Genomic DNA, 17,192 nt, shown 5'->3' on the forward strand with positions numbered 1-17,192 from the left:
TCAAGGGCAGGTATCCATAGTCAGTGACGTATTTGTTTAAAGAGTATGTCTTCATTAAGTTGTACTTATAGGAATGTGTTATAATTATGTTATTCGCAATTGGCTATGAAGTCGTACTTTAAGTTTAAAAAAATATTAATTACCCTAGTATTTTTATATATGTTACCGTTAAAACCCGAAATCCGTCAGAACCAGTTTCAACTAGTAACAACTAGCTTAAGAAAATGTAGGTAGATAGAAAGGGAGTTCTCGTAAAATCTAAAATCAATGACAGGTTAGGTTTGGTAAGTTCAGTTTTTGGTTCGTTTAGGCTTTTATCAAACCTAATCTGTCATTGATTCTAGATTTTACGAAGACTCTCTTTCTATTATTTACGTTTTTAAAACTAGTTTTTACTAGTAAAAACTGGTTTTAACTGATTTCGGGTTTTAACGGTAACATATACAATAAAGCGCGAGTTTCACAGTATGAGAAATTGCATGGCCAATGTCACGATAATATGAATCGGTCAGTCGTATTTCTTTTGTCTCCAAATCTGTGTGCATCCTAGCTTCTGTATAATTAAGTTGTTATTGAAATGGAAGCAAAGATGAAAAATAAGTTTTGTTTTCCATCGATTTTATTAATGCTAAACATTTTTGTTTAAATTGACTAAATCAGGATATTTAACCTTATTAGGAGTAGTCAAATCAAATGCACATTAAAGAAATGCAATCTTATCGATATTGTTATATTTTAATAACATGAAATTTACCTGAAAGCTTTCAGAGGTATAAAATCTGAACCAAATAAGATTCAATACTGGAGAAACTGACAAATTTCACTGGTTTTGTTCCGCAAGACTTCGTTCCACTTCCGAAAGTATGGATTTTAAATTCATGTTTTATTTAACGACGCTAGCAACTGCAGAAGTTATATCAGCGTCGCTGGAATTGTGCTTAAATGCCATCGACATGGGTCAGGATCAAACCCGCAACCTCGTGCACAGGAGGCCAGCGCTATACAGACAGCGCCACCCAAGGCGACTGGAAAGTATGGATTCCAAAACCGCCATTTTGAGAAAATAAAAGCTACTTTTGAATTCACGATTATAAAATTGAAAGAGATCCATGAAATTTCGAAGGTAATGTTTTGAAGCAATTCCCTGCATTTCAATAACTTCCTCAGACAGTTCTTCAAAATCGTTATTCATTTTTATGTTAAAACTCGTCAGAGGTGTCCTTGATTTCATAAAGTTTAACTTATTTCATCACATAAATGTGATTGAGAAAAAGTTCAATTTCATGATGTTAGACTTTGTAAAGTAAATATTGCGAGATCATCAGTAAGTTCGACTTGCTTGGGTCGAAATCTGTAATAAAGCCACGATTAAAGTTCGATTTCGATACAAGGATGACTTAACTCGACTATGAATATCGACCTAAGTTCTTGTATTACAAACACACTACAATCTAGTAGTCAGTTGGGGGTTAAATCCGTTACGAAACAGTTGAAAACAGTCACTTTCTCATTCAATGAAATTACATTGTTTCTTGCGTGTAACTGATATTGCAATGTTCACATCTCCCTGATGAATAGTCGTGCTCTAAATTGATACGATATCAGTACAGTAATGCACGAATAATCAGAATAATCAGTGGCTCATCGGGCCGAAGCCCCCCACCCTCTTTTTTTTTCAAGAAAAATTATATTAAATTTAAACCATTGATTGTTTCTAACGACAAAGACCAATAGTTAGAATAATATATGCTTCATATTTCTGCTTACAAAGTTGTCCCCCCCCCCCTCGCTGTTATTTATACTCGCTTTAATATCTTTGGTCATATCGCGAGTTGATCTTTGGTTAAAAATCCGAAGGCCTGTGTACTATCGTTGAGACTGGTTCTATTGTTGTGAACTAGATGGTGACTGTATATGTATTACTGATTTGTTATAAATATGATTGCGATGATGAATGAGGCCGGTGATATTCAGGGATGTTGTGGCCCGAATTTCCTGGCATTTGAGAAAAACCCTGAAAAACCTCAACCAGGAAATTCAACCCGACCGGGAATCGAACCCGGGCCCTCTGCGTACGGGACCGCATGCTGATCCTTAGACCACAGAGGTGGTCAAAAGTTGTTTTAAACTGACGACGATTTAAAAAAAAAATTATGGAGCTATCGTTCTCAACACAATTAGCTTTATTTAGGGTCGGCATCTATTTCTTCACTCCGCAACGACAGAGGATAGATTTTGCTTTATTAACTTTCAGGAAGTCTAAATTGATTTTAAATATCATAGTATTAAACAATAATTGAAGCGTCGGCTGGAACAACGTTATAAGTTACATTTGGTAAAATTTACAGGAGCTGCAAAAATGTGTACGCGTACAACGTTGTTCTTATGAGGGTAGCAAACTTTTGAGTGGAGAAATTTCACGTATTGCATTGATGGACAGTTGCAAGCCAAGGAGTATAGCAAGGTAACATGACATACAACATTATTACACGGAAACACGCCGAATGAAAATGTTGTAAGTTACAACGTTGTTCCAGCCGACGCTTCAATTGTTAGGTTTGTTCCAGCCAGCAATTCAGAACGCGTTACGAATTAATACCGAATATATTTAGACGCATGCGCCAGTTTAATACGTTCTCAGAACTAATTCCGGATTTTACGTTGTTGAAACGTTTCTTTCTCTATTTTTTTTTCCGTTGTTGGTAACTCTATAGCATCTATTAGATGCTTTATGGTTGTGCTAACAGATTGAGTTACTTGTCAACAATGTGACGCTGAAACGTGTGTTCAGGTTACTGCCCAGCGACAGTCCTGATGTATTTTTATATTGTGATGATTGGTTAATTAATATTAACCCGGCACTCTCACATTCATACAAATTTCCAGACTCTAGACACTCAGGTAATTCCTCTTCTTCAAGAAAAATTCACCGAGAGCCGATACCAGGAATCGAACCCGGGACCTCCGGATCTGCAAACCAGCACTTAATTTCGTCACATATATATCACTATCACCTTCCAAATCACTCATGACAGATTATTTTTTAATTTTAACCTGCCCAGTCTATTTATTTTATTGGGTTTTTTACGACGCTGTATCAACATCTAGGTTATTCAGCGTCTGAATGAAATGAAGGTGATAATGCCGGTGAAATGATTCCGGGGTCCAGCACCGAAAGTTACCCAGCATTTGCTCGTATTGGGTTGAGGGGAAACCCCCGGAAAAAACCTCAACCAGGTAACTTGCCCCGACCGGGATTCGAACCCGGGCCACCTGGTTTCGCGGCCAGGCGCGCTGACCGTTACTCCACAGTCTAGAAGCATTTTAACCGTAACTTCAAATAAAGCCATCTGCGCATGCGTCAACAGTTCAGAATCCCCAGTTCCTGCTCTTAATCCAGAACCAATTTCACTCGTACCGAATGAGTTACAAAGCACGTTGGAATAGGAAACTGGGAGTTCAAAATCAGTTCAAGTATTGTTGAAAACACACTGAAATACTGCACATGAGTAGGAAGCTAAGAATCGATCCTTAACCGCGCTGAAACAAACCTATTATTCTGTTTTAAATATGTTGCATGTAAGGCCCGTAACACACTTGAAGAGTTTTCGCTAGCGAGAAATGTGTTGCGAGAAAGAGGCGAAGAGCCTTCCTCCACACACTTGGCGAGTTCTCGCTATCACAGATCACACCTCGCTATGATCATCTATGCACTGCCTTCATGCAGAAAGCATTTTTCTGATTATAGTAATCACTCGTTGGGGGAAACATTATAGGTTATGTATTTACGTATATTGCCGTACTTAAATATATAACCTGTAAGTATATTGTCGTACTTTACAAATTACGTACGAACGCTATGTTGAATCTGAGTATTTAGGTGATGAGGAAATGGAGTTACATGAACATATTTTGTTAATGAAAAGAAAAAGTAGGCCTGAAATTAAAGCCAGAAATATCTGAAAATCACATTGTATCTTACGAAAATAAGGGCGAGTTTTGGACACTGGTTTCGATTTGAATGATGATACGTTTAGGCATTATTTCAGGTTGAATGGACCACAATTTTTTGCCATTCATGATATGATAGAGGATTCTTTGCTATGCTCTGATTAAAATTATGTAAACTGTTAAGGCATATAGATACATTATTTCAAATGTTTAATTAATACTATTAAATCTCATTAAAATAAAATACAGCTCTATTTATTTTTAGATAATCTGATATTTGTCTCCAGGTTTCTTCTTTAAGTTCCGTGTTTTTATAGTTTTCATCCCGTGTATCATATAAATAGGCCTACGGGCGACATCGTACAAGTTCGATAAGTTTCTGACTGCAATTATCAGCCATCTTTCCTCATTTCCAAATAAAAACAATACAATTCATCGCCACCTGTGGTATCTTTTCCTATATTCAATCGTCATAAAGAGTATAAATGTCAAACATCTTTGATAAATGTGTCAAGAAAATTCGCTGAGCTACCGATTCCAGCGAGAAACTCGCGCGAGGTTTTTGCCTCGAGCGAGAATCTCTTCCAGTGTGTGGAAGTACATTTGAATCCATGTTATCAATTTTTTAATTTTCTCGCAACACATTTCTCGCTGGCGAAAACTCTGCGTGTTACGGGCCTAAGTTACATGTAAATCTGCCAAGTGATGCTCCCAAAACTTGTCCTCCCCCATCTTAAATTCTTGGCTACGCCACTGCGATTGGTGACAATCAAAACAGGCCATTTTCGAGCTTTAAACACGTACTTCCGTCCAATTTTGGAAATGTATAAAAATGATAAAATAGCCAATTCGATTACTGACGTCACAAAACAACCCGCCAAGACGACTGGATATCCAAAAAAACACACGTTGGGGAGTACGCAAAATTATCACGGTCCAAGGTCACTCGCACTTCCTGGGCTTCGAAAACAGGAATAAGGCGGCAACGTCGCAATACCTTCTAGGGGGTGGGGGGCGCGGCCTTGCAATCGCCAGCTGATGCCGCATTCCGCGCGCGCCAACCCTCTCGGCCCGACTTCACCCCGCGGGCTCGCCGAGCTTCCAGGTTTGGCGATGCACTTCCGCGGGAGCACGTGACTTGCATGCCCGCGCTCTCGCACGTGACCAGACGGGAGACGTGCCAGATTACCGCACACGGCAACTTTTCGCACAGCGCCTTCTTTTGTTTTGTATCCCAACTTACTACGATAGCGTTGTTATATTATTTTAGCATCACACTGTGCTTTCATTTGTCATTTCATCCCCGTGGCAACTCCTCATAAAGCACGTTCTTTTGTTTTGGATCCCTATGACATGGTAACACGTTCTTTATAATATTGTGTCCCAAAAGTCATGGCGGGGTTTGAGAGGATTATACAGGGACATCATTTTATTTTTACTTCAATTTTTATTGTACCTGCGTTTCTAAATGTACTTGACTCCCACCCCTTTAACTAATGTCCTTGCTAACGTCAGTCACACAAACTTACGGCCGCTATTGCTAGCAGTGAAGTAAACAGTACAGAGTACAGTGTGTTTCAGAAATATGTTGCATTTTCTGTAGAAGAAAAAGCTTATATTATTGAAGTTCATTTTATCTGTGTGGACTGAGCACAAGTGAAGATTAGAGTTACCGAAAGTACGGCACCCTATAATATGGTACGGTACTTAACAGCATTATTTAAACAAGAGTTTTGTTTTACTGTTTGTAGGTATGATGGACGATGATGGAAACTGGAATTACAATATAACCGAATGTGACCAACAGGTTTTTTTTTTTTTTTTTTCACAATTTCCTGATTATATCATTACGGAATATTTTCGTAGAAATGTCATTAATCTGGTAGATAAATTTAGAGCACCAAAGTGTACAGAAAGGAAGAAAAGTGTAAGATGGCCAACAAAGGTGACAGAAGATGCTGTAGAAGATGCTAGAGAAAGGACGCAGCGAGGTCCTAATAAGTCGGTCAAGAAGTTAGCTGTAGAAATTGGGGTTTCTTACGGAAGTGCTCACAAAATTCTCAGGAATAAATTAGGTTAGCAATATGCTGAATAAAGTAGACATTACATAATGAATACAACCGCCTGAAGAATTGAGTTTGTGAAAAAAATTGTTACTATTCTACTGTTTTTTGATAAAATACTGTAAAGTAATGACCAAACTGAAAATCGTAATACTATATTTCCCTGTAACATAAATGGATACACTATTTTTCTCTCCTCCTATAGCTAGTAAAATGATTTGTTTACATATTGCACTAGCAACTCCAAACTCCTGTAATAGAAGGGGGTAACAGAGTTTCCGAGTATAGCCAGGTTAATGTTAAAAATGTTAGTAAAAATAAAGTGATGTCCCTGTACCTGTTGAATGAATTAAGAGTTGGGTCGATTCGTGAACGAATCGTTCATTCGAAAGACTAATAATAAAGAATCGTAAGAATCGATTCGTGGTATCAACGAATCGTCGTTCAAAAGAATCGTAACGAATCGGCATGGTATCATAACCCACGATTCTATTTACTTGTTTGATGTAACCTGTCAGCGGACATTTCCGAACCGTGTCGAATGCTCCCGAGCGAGAGTGAAATCAAAATACTGCATTTGTTAAGTGTGAAAAATAATGAACACGAACCTGAAATTTGCATAGTTAATAGAGATCTAATGTAAAGTTCAGTTGACAAATTATAACTAAGAAACACTATCTTGGATCATTTTGCAGACTAATGGAGGTCATGATGACTGGTTCCAGCCAATGAGAAAGAGACAAACCAATGTCTCGCCTCTTATGCCATCTATGAGAGAGATGTAGAACGTTTTTGTTCTACCCGTGATTTGCAAAGGAAAGTGTCCTGTGAGTCGTTCGTTGACGATTCAAAAGAATATAGTTGGAATCACAGACTGAGAAGAATTGTGAACGAATAGTTAGAATCGATTCGTAAGGTTGGAATCGACTTCTGAAAAAGAATCGTGTTGCCCAACTCGAGAATGAATAGAGGTAGAAATGTAATATTGGTGAAGGGTTGCCAACTTTTTTTTAAGAACATACGGGAGACTAAGGAATCGACAAAATTTCACATAGAAAATTAACAAATTATTCGGTTCAGTTACTAAAAAACAACTTTATTCTACACTTCGGCAGATAGGCTTAAATTAAAAGTATTTTGAGACAGATTTTTTCTCGCGTAATAGTTGAAGTCAAATGCAGTTTGCAGCTCTGATTTGATTAAATGTGTCGTGCTCATGTTTCGAACACCTGTCCAATTATTGCTCATGAGATGAAACGCCCCCTTTGTATGAGCATTACTACTTGGTATGCTTAGAACAAAACTAGGCTTTTTTTTTTCTTTCAAATTTATAACATTAGTACGGTTTTATTTTAGACGGGTGAGCACTAAAACCCATTTCTACATTTTAATGCATTTTTTGAACAATAAAATGCATAATATAATTATCATCATTGACGGCAAAATCAAATGTTTATAATAAAAATTTTACATTATGCAAAAATAGGGGAGAAAAATGCTCCAAGAGAAGAATAATACGGGAGCCGGTAGACTATTAAAAATTAGGGGTAAATACGGGAGATCCTGGGAAATAGGCAGGGTTGGCAACCCTATATTGGTGTCATATGAAAATAAAACTCTCTAAATTTTTCGCCTCAAAGTTTGAGGCACTGAAGGAAACAAAAGACGGCAACAATCGAACAAATACAAAAATTTTCATTGTTACAATTAATTATACAAGATGGATGTCCAAAGAAAAATGCAATGTGTTTCGTGGCTGGAAAAATTTCAATCTGTGACTCGTGTACGACGTCCATTTCGTAAAATATTTAACGAACAACCACCACAAAAGAATAACATTCGTTATTGGGACAGATAGTTAAAAGAGGCAGGAAGCCTATTGGAGAAAAGGCGTACTGGAAGAACCAGCGACAAAAATGATGAAACGATAGAAGCCGTCCAAAGGTATCAGTTCGTAAATGTGCCCAACAATTATGATTTCTGAAAGCAACAGTTCATACAGCAAACCTTATAAACTTCAATTGTTACATGCACTTCGTCCAGATGATTTTGTTCCCTTCAGTGTCTCAAACTTACAGACAAAAAAACTTAGAGAGTTTTTGTTTTCATCTGGTACCAATATTACATTTCTACCGCTATTCATTCAAAAATATAATCCTCAGAAACCCCACCATGACTTTTAGGACACAGTGTATATACCATGTAGATTTCAAAATATAGTAAATTATGGATCTAACACTGCCAATACAGTATAAACAACTAAAACTCGTATCTTACATAATTGGTCATGTGTATTAAATTACTAGGCCTTGACTTGTTGCCAACTTACACTTAATAATATATAATACTTCGACAACATTTTATCACATTCAGATTAGGAATTAAAAATAATTATTAACTTGGCGTCAATAATTTCAAATTTATTTTTTTATTTAAATTACTTTTATCCATGAAGGCAACAATAAAAACATTTTTAAGCCAAACCATTAAAGACCATACAAAATATTTTAAAATTAAGTTACCAAATTTAAAAATAGAATTCACTACGTGTTCGGACAGGCTATCTTTTGCAGCCAGACAGTGACCTAGTAACTAGACAGTCGTAGAATTTCCTGCGTAATAGCCTACAGTTCAATGAAGGAAAACTTTTACGCTGTAATTTAATAATAATTCATGATTTGAAGGCTAATATCATCAAGCAGAATTCTAATTGGCAATAACAATAAGTAATCTTTCTTTCTACAAGGCCTACTAATTTAAAATACATGGCTAATTACGTAAGATGAGTTTCAATTGTTTTTAGGTACGTTTCTAATGGTAATGTTAAATCACTATATACTATATTCTGAAATCCACACAGTATATGTTCACTGTGAAAATCAAAGCATCAGATATGGGAATTAACACGAGAAATCAATGTTTCTACAATATTTTTTACCCTGTTCATTTTAGAGAAAGGTATTGCAAACTGAAGAAGAAACAATAATGTAAATTGTCGATAAAGCAATTACGTTACATTTTAGAATTCTATTAAATTCTTCTGGACTCGTTAGAAAATTTAATACTTCTTAGTGCATTTCGATATATTTTTAGGCCATTAACATTTCTTCTCACGACAATTTCCCTATGAAACATACAGAAGATAGTCCAGTACTTTGATTTCCACAGTTTAAAACGCATTACATGACGCCTTGTTTTCTTCTATCTCTTTGCCAATTCTTCAAATAACGTGTTGTTTTGTATTTCCACAATTCATTTTCGGCAACGTAATATTTTTTTTCTCGTATCTCCACAAAGCACGTTGTTTCTTTCCCTACGATATACCGTGTAGTTTTTAAAATATGGCACATAACGAATTAACACTGCTAGGCTATAAAAAAAACGTATGTATACACAATAACACTTTACCTTGTATCTTACGTAATTGGCCATGTGTATTGAATTGGCCTTGATTTGCTGCCAACTTATCATTATACATTATGCTTTGACAATAATTTATCAATTTCAGGTTAGGTAATTTCAAAATAATTATATCTTGTGTGAATAGTTTCAACTGTATATTTCGATTTTTAATAGCTTACCTTTTCTTACGAAGGCACTAACAAAAACTTTTAAACCATATTAAGATTACGCAAAACATTTTAGAATTAATTAAGACATCCACAAATGTAATCAATTCACTAGGCATTCGAACAAGCTACCTTCTGAAGTCCAGACACTAAACTAGACGGTCGTAGAATTTCCTGCGTAGGTAATACAGCTCAATGAATGAAATGTTTACTTCTGTAATATAATTCATTATTTTCAAGGTGAATGTCATCAATCAGAATTCCAGATAACATCAGTAGTTACTCTTTTATTTTTACAAGGCCTACTAATTTATACACACGGCCAGTTACGTAAGATACTAGTTTCAATTGTTTGTATATATACGTTTCTGATGGCAGTGTTATATCCCTATGTACTATATTTTGAAATATGACGCCATCTTTTGTTTTTATCCATGTACTAATTCTTCACGCGACACATTTTGTTTCAGTATTCCCATGACAGCGCGTTTTCAGCTTTCGTTTTTTTATACGCGTAGCACGTTTTGTATCCCACTTTATTTTTTTTTGGAAAAGTATTACACAGCGTCTTTTGTTTCCTTGTTTCCGTGGCAACTCGTCACACAGCACTGCTTTGTTTTTTTCCCTCCGCGGCCATGGCAACTCTCGCGCACTCTGCACAGCCTTACCTGCCCAGGCTGTCCTTACAGTTCTGTTCCACTACTGCCGTGGTTCGCAGCTTGGTGTCCGCGATTAGCACTTCGGTCCTGCCGTTAGCGAAGGGCACTCGCGCACTCGCATTCACTTCACTCAGGTCTTGCTTCAGCTCGATCTCCGCGGCAGAATCGGGCTCGTCCGTGCTGCTGGCATGCCCGTTGCTCTTGCGCGGGCGCGGAGGGGGCGTGGAGTCCTGCTTGGCTTCCGGCGGGATGGACGTCACGTAGATGGGGCTGCTCTCGATGAAGCCGTTCAGCTCCTGTTGGTGCTCGGCGGCAGGCGTCTGCTGGTTCAGCTGCGACAAGAAGGGTTTGGTCAGGCGTGCGGGGGGCGTTTCTGGGGTGTTTCATGAACACACTAATAATATTAACTAATAAAATTTACTAATATTATTAGATAATAAAAATAATTTTATTAGTTTAGTTTCATAAACACACTAATAATATTAACTAATATTATTAACTAATAAAATTAACTTCTATTAAATCAATAAAAATAATTTTATTATTTGACTAAATTCTCTTTCATAAACATTTTACACAACTCATAAAATACGTACATTAATAATATTAATTGATTAGTGCGCGCATTCTATATGACATGAGGTTGTCCAGTGCCGGATTTAGGCCTAGGCAATTACCTAGAGCGACAATTTCCAAAGGACGGCATTTTCTCTCTCGCTCTTTTTAATTTTCATTTTAGAGGGAAATTTGTTTTTAAGACATTGTTGGTAAATCTTTTCTGAAGTTTGTTCTTGAACACTCTGTAGAAGTCAGGAAGTCGCATTGTCGCGGTCGCGGCGAGAGTAAAAGGAAAGTATACAGCTGCATAATTACATTGTAATACCGGTATCACATTATTATGCTATGAAACTGCTTAAATTTAACTGCTTGTATAAACAAGAAAGCATTGTTGAAAACCAAATTAGATGTGTTAATTATTTATCGCTATCAATAGTAACCACAACTCTTGAGTTACATTTCCATACTAGTAATATTAACTAATATTATTAGTCTCAAAATAATTTTATTAGTTGACAAAATTCTGTTCATAAACATTTTACACAACTCATAAAATACGTACACTAATATTCTACATGACAGGTTGTCCAGTGCCAGATTTAGGCCTAGGCAATTACCTAAAGCGACAATTTCCAAAGCACGGCATTTTCATTTTCTCTTTCTCTTTTTTTTTCACTTTAAAGCGAAATTTGTTTTTAAAACATTTGTTGGTAAATCTTTCTGAAGTTTGTTCTTGAACACCCTGTAGAAGTCAGGAAGTCGCATTGTCGCGGTCGCGGCGAGAGTAAAAGGAAAGTATACAGCTGCATAATTACATTGTAATACCGGTATCACGTTATTATACTATGAAACTGCTTAAATTATTATTATTATTATTATTATTATTATTATTATTATTATTAGTTAAAATGCACTCATGGAAATAACCCTGATGTTAGTAAATTTTATTATACAGCTCTGCTGCTTTATAAACAGGCAGCGCATTTGTGTTCCCAAACGTACAGCGGATCGAGTAGTTTCTTCTGGTACATCTATTACGTCACGTAAATGCATAAGCAGGGCAGAATTTCAAGCAGGTACGCATAGACTATGAATCACGGTACAATACAGGCGCGCCATCTTCAATGTTGTATATATAAAACACTAAGTTAAAACTACATTGTGATCCGATTCTATTACCAAGTTGCATTTTCGTTCAGACTGTTGTGTTAATATTATTTTAATTCATCAATCTATGTTATATTGTGTTTCACTTTGATCTGTATTTTTTAAATAATTTTGGAAGTGGGCTCGTCTCTGAACACAAGTTGGTTCCATTCCAATGTCGCTAATTATTTTGTTAATCGAAACGGAACTTATTTTGTTAAATGAATTAATTGTATATAATGTACTCGTAAATAAAGTATCTTACACAGTTAATGTGTGTCATATTTACTATTATGTTCTATAATATAATTATTATTCTACATATTAGTATTATTATCGATCTAATTATATTTCCTGTCTTATGTAGCACTAATATTTCGTAGAGCGCAACTTTCGCAATGTTTGCACAGTCTAGTATATACAGTCTCGAAGCTCAATACGTAGTAAATATGCAAACAGATACTTGCTCACCACTAGGATCGCTAATATCGCCTCATTACAGGCAATGCAAAATAGTACCGTCACAGTCTATTGTTTCTAGCACCCTCAAAACTCAAGCTTCGTGACTGTATATAGTAGACTGTGGTGTTAGTATGTTTATGTAATTAAAAAGTAGCTGGACAAACCATTTCAATGTACAGTAGTAGCAATCCCACTTACAGTTGTCATGCTCCATTATTATTATTATTATTATTATTATTATTATTATTATTATTTATCGAACTATAGCGTCCTGACTAAGCATTTATAGCCATGGCATGGATGAATATATAATAGGATGCGAAACTGGGTCAGCACCATCTGACGGAAGGGGGTTCAAATAAGATGATTAGCGCCCGACGTCGTGGGTGGTGAACATTAGAACTACGTGTTGGGTAGATTACCCAGAGTTCTCTATTTATACGTTCGTTCGAGACGAACAGACGATGCTCGAGAAGACAATATGGCAGCCAGAAACTTGCTAATAAGTGAACATAAAGTGATACTACGTGTGTGTATAAACAGTGATGTTTATGGCCGTTGTAAAAATAGTGTTGTTGAATGTATTGTAAAGTAATAGTAACATAATAAATTGAACTATCTAAGTAGTTCTTGTAGAATTTTCCATTGCACTGTACACTAAACACCCAAAGAATACAATCCCAATTATCTAACCTTTTACTTTATTTCTGTCTCTGTCTGGTTATATTTTAATTGGATAGTATAAAATAGATCGTCTCTTTTATCTTCCTGTTAGCTCCGGTAAGAATTTTCAGTAGAAGATGGTGTGAGGAATAAAAATGTAAATGTTTATTTTAAATTGGGTTAGTTGAGAATATCGATGAGGGTGGAAGGAAAGGAATATTTTCTGCATAGTTTAACATTTTCGTCACGAGGTGCGCTGCTAAATGCCTGGTGTAATTAGTTTTTCTTTTCGCTGCTTGGTGCGCTGCTAGATGTAATAAGTTCTCCTCCGTCCAACAGATGGCAGCAAGATCAGTCTCTACATTACGGCCTCTAGTAAAGATCCTATTGCACAACAATGAAGAAGTGATGGTAGCAGCTATGTACTTCCCTCCCAATAAAATTCTCACACCAAATGAAATGTCCATCATCACAAACACACACACACACAAAATTTATCATAGTGGGAGATTTAAATGCAAAACACAGAATATGGAACTCCAAAGTAATTAATCCAAAAGGAAGAGTTTTACAAAAACATGCCGATCAAGAAAATTATCGCGTCATTGCTCCAAACTTACCTACTCATTATTCTTACAATAAAGAACAAACTCCAGACGTCCTTGACATATTCCTCCTAAAAACGTCGGTAATTCCAGGCAATGTTCAAACAATAAATGCCCTTGACTCTGACCATCTTCCGATTCTTGTCCATTTCACCTATTCTGCTGTTATACGAACTTTAAAACTTGCAGAAAACCTTGTACAGACTAGTTACAATACAAAAATGATCTAAGTGAAGTTGTTCCAGGTAATCCAATATTAAACACTACACAAGATATTGAGGAAGGGATAAACATTTTCTCAGTATGTGTTACGCGAAACTCAGGAAGTTTCGCATCCTATTATACAGAGTATTTAAAAAATACGGGGCATAATTTCAGGTATGTATTTCCCACATGTAGACAATCAAAATAGTTCATTACAACATGTGTCCGGAAATGCTTTATTTCCGAGTTATGGCCTTCACAACATTGGAATTCACCGGAACGTTTTTCTTTCCGCAGGTCGTTGCCGTCAAAGGAGACATTAAGAGGGCACTCTGACAGTTCATTCCGAGGCGAAGGTTACATTCAGTGTTGTGTAGGCGTTAGACTGTGCGACATGTATTCAAATCAAGAGCTGGCAGAGATACACTTCATGTACGGTAAGGCGGACGGCAATGCTGCGCTGGCTCGTCGTTTGTACCAGGAGAGGTGCCCACAGCGACAATGTCCAGATCGGTAGACATTTGTACGTCTCCATTACCGTCTGTGCGAGTATGAAAAATTTAACTCTCCTGGTTTGGGAAGGGGACGACCAAGATCTACAACTCCAGAAGTACAGGAGGAGATTCTGGAGGCTGTGAACATGATTCCTTCTATCAGCACACGAAGGGTAGCGTTGCAAGTCAATGTTCCTCATACGACTGTCTGGAGACTGTTGAAAGAGTATCAATTGTATCCTTATCATTTGCAACGTGTACAGGCCCTGTCACCAGCAGATTACCCTGCACGAGTTAGGTTCTGTCAGTGGTTCTTGCAGCAGTGTGGTGTAAATCCGAACTTTCCTGCCTTAGTATTATTTACAGATGAAGCACAGTTCACACGAGATGGCATAACAAATTTCCACAATTAGCATGTATAGGCGTATGAAAACCCACGTGCACTGTTCCATCTCATCACCAGGTGCGGTTCTCCCTCAACATGTGGGCCGGTATCATTGGTGATCGATTAGTTGGACCCCATGTACTTGTAAACAGACTTACGGGGTAGGCGTACACAAACTTCCTGGAAAACACCATACCTCATGTTTTAGAAGACACTCCACTGATCAATCGTCAACACATTCACTTCTTGCATGATGGCGCTCCTGCACACTGCAGTCGTACGGCTCGCCGGTACTTGGATCGAAGGTTTCCTGATCGATGGATAGGTAGAGGTGGCCCAATTGCTTGGCCTCCACACTCACCTGATCTGAACCCTCTCGATTTCTACTTGTGGGGCCATTTAAAATCATTGGTTTATTCGTCCCCGGTGCCTGATTTGGAATCCCTTCGGAATCGAATTGTGGCATGTTCTGAGGACATACGCAATACTCCTGGAGTTTAGGATCGTGTTCGCAGGTCAATGAGACATCGATGTGAGGTCTGTATTCAAGCAGGAGATGGACATTTTGAACATTTTCTGTAATGACAACGACCTGCGCAAAGAAAAACGTTCCGGTGAATTTCAATGTTGTGAAGGCCATAACTCGGAAATGAAGCATTTCCGGACACATGTTGTAATGAACTATTTTGATTGTCTACATGTGGAAAATACATACCTGAAATTTTGCCCCGTATTTTTGAAACACCCTGTATATTCATCCATGGCCATAGTTTGAACACTGAACCTCCAGGATGTACTAACCGATAACTTCCCTAACTTGTTTGGGAACGAAAATGCGCTACCTGTTTATGAAACACTACTAATATTATTACATTTCACTAATATTATGAGCGTTTACATAACTAATAATTTTATTAATATTTGACAATTAATAATAATATAATCCATGTATTGTGGGTCCCTATCACCACGGCATGGCGCGTCCTCAGGTTGCGGATAGAGGAGACGGCCTCCAGATATGGAGGGTAGCTGCGAATATATTGAATAAGCAGTCGTGGACAGCCGATAAGGGGTGGTCCTCCAGCTTGGGGTTGGGCGAAGGGCTAACAACCCATCACCGTAAAAAACAGCTTGTTACGTATCCCTATAATAAGCCTCGTAATAGGACTGATTCTCTGGCACGACCACAGCAAAGGAATAAGGTTTTGAGATTTGGCACTTGGAACGTAACTAGTCTTTATAGAACAGGAGGGGTAACATTAGTAGCAAAAGAACTAGCTAGATATAGAATAGACTTCGTAGGAGTACAAGAGGTTAGGTTAGATGGGAATGGCATATCACAAATAGGAGATTACTTGTTGTATTATGGGGAAGGAAACAATAATCACCAATTAGGAACAGGATTCTTTGTTCATAAAAGAATAAAATCAGCAGTAAAAAAGGTCGAATTTATCAGTGACAGGTTATCATATTTAGTACTTAAGGGTAGATGGTGCGACATCATAGTTATAAATGCTCACGCCCCTACAGAAGAGAAAGACGACTATATAAAGGATAGCTTCTATGAGGAATTGGAACATACTTTTGATCATTTCCCTAGATATCACATGAAAATTTTATTGGGGGATTTCAATGCTAAAGTAGGACGGGAGGATATTTTTAAACCAACTATTGGAAAAGAGAGCCTACACGCAATTAGTAGTGACAATGGAGTTAGATTAGTCAACTTTGCCACATCGAAAAATTTAATTGTCAAAAGTACAACATTCCCCCATAAGGATATACATAAATATACTTGGACTTCTCCAGATGGATTGACACACAACCAAATAGATCACATCTTGATAGATAAACGGAGACATACTAGTATAGTAGATATTCGAACTTTCAGGGGTGCAGACTGTAATTCTGACCATTATTTGGTGATTGGAGAATTAAGAGAAAGATTATCAGTAGCCAAGCGAGTAGAGCAACAAGTTAATATTACTAAATTCAATATTTTGAAATTAAAGGACGAGGAAGCTAAGCAAAATTATCAGGTCGAAATTTCGAATAGGTTTGCCACTTTAGAAAGTTCCGACGAAGTTGAGAAAGAATTAGATGTTAATAGCGTATGGGAAAATATCAGAGATAGTATCAAAATTGCAGCTGAGCAGAGCATAGGTTATTATGAAACTAAGAAAAAGAAACCGTGGTTTGATGAAGATTGTTGCATGGTAGTAGAAAGAAGGAAACAGGCAAAATTGAAATTCTTACAGGATCCAGTTGAGGAGAAGAGAGATAATTATTTCAATGAAAGACGGGAAGCAAGTCGTACACTTAGGAATAAAAAGAGAGGTTACTTGAAGGAAAAACTGAATGAGGTAGAAACAAATAGTAAGAATAAAAACATTCGAGATTTATATAAGGGTATAAAGGAATTTAAGAACGGAT

The 17,192-nt window shown here is 37.1% G+C and overlaps 1 protein-coding gene across 4 annotated transcripts in view; it reads right to left on the reverse strand.

The window, feature by feature from the left end:
* Positions 1–17,192, reverse strand: part of LOC138692244 (protein PALS1-like) — a 304,119-nt gene that overhangs the window by 90,900 nt on the left and 196,027 nt on the right. For all 4 annotated transcript variants that reach the window (XM_069815383.1, XM_069815382.1, XM_069815384.1 and 1 more), the window contains one exon: positions 10,252–10,574. In XM_069815383.1, coding sequence (XP_069671484.1) covers positions 10,252–10,574 — 323 coding nt within the window. The remainder of the gene's footprint in view (positions 1–10,251; positions 10,575–17,192) is intronic.

This window comes from Periplaneta americana, chromosome 16, assembly GCF_040183065.1.
Source record: "Periplaneta americana isolate PAMFEO1 chromosome 16, P.americana_PAMFEO1_priV1, whole genome shotgun sequence".
Classification (NCBI taxonomy): Eukaryota; Metazoa; Arthropoda; class Insecta; order Blattodea; family Blattidae; genus Periplaneta; species Periplaneta americana.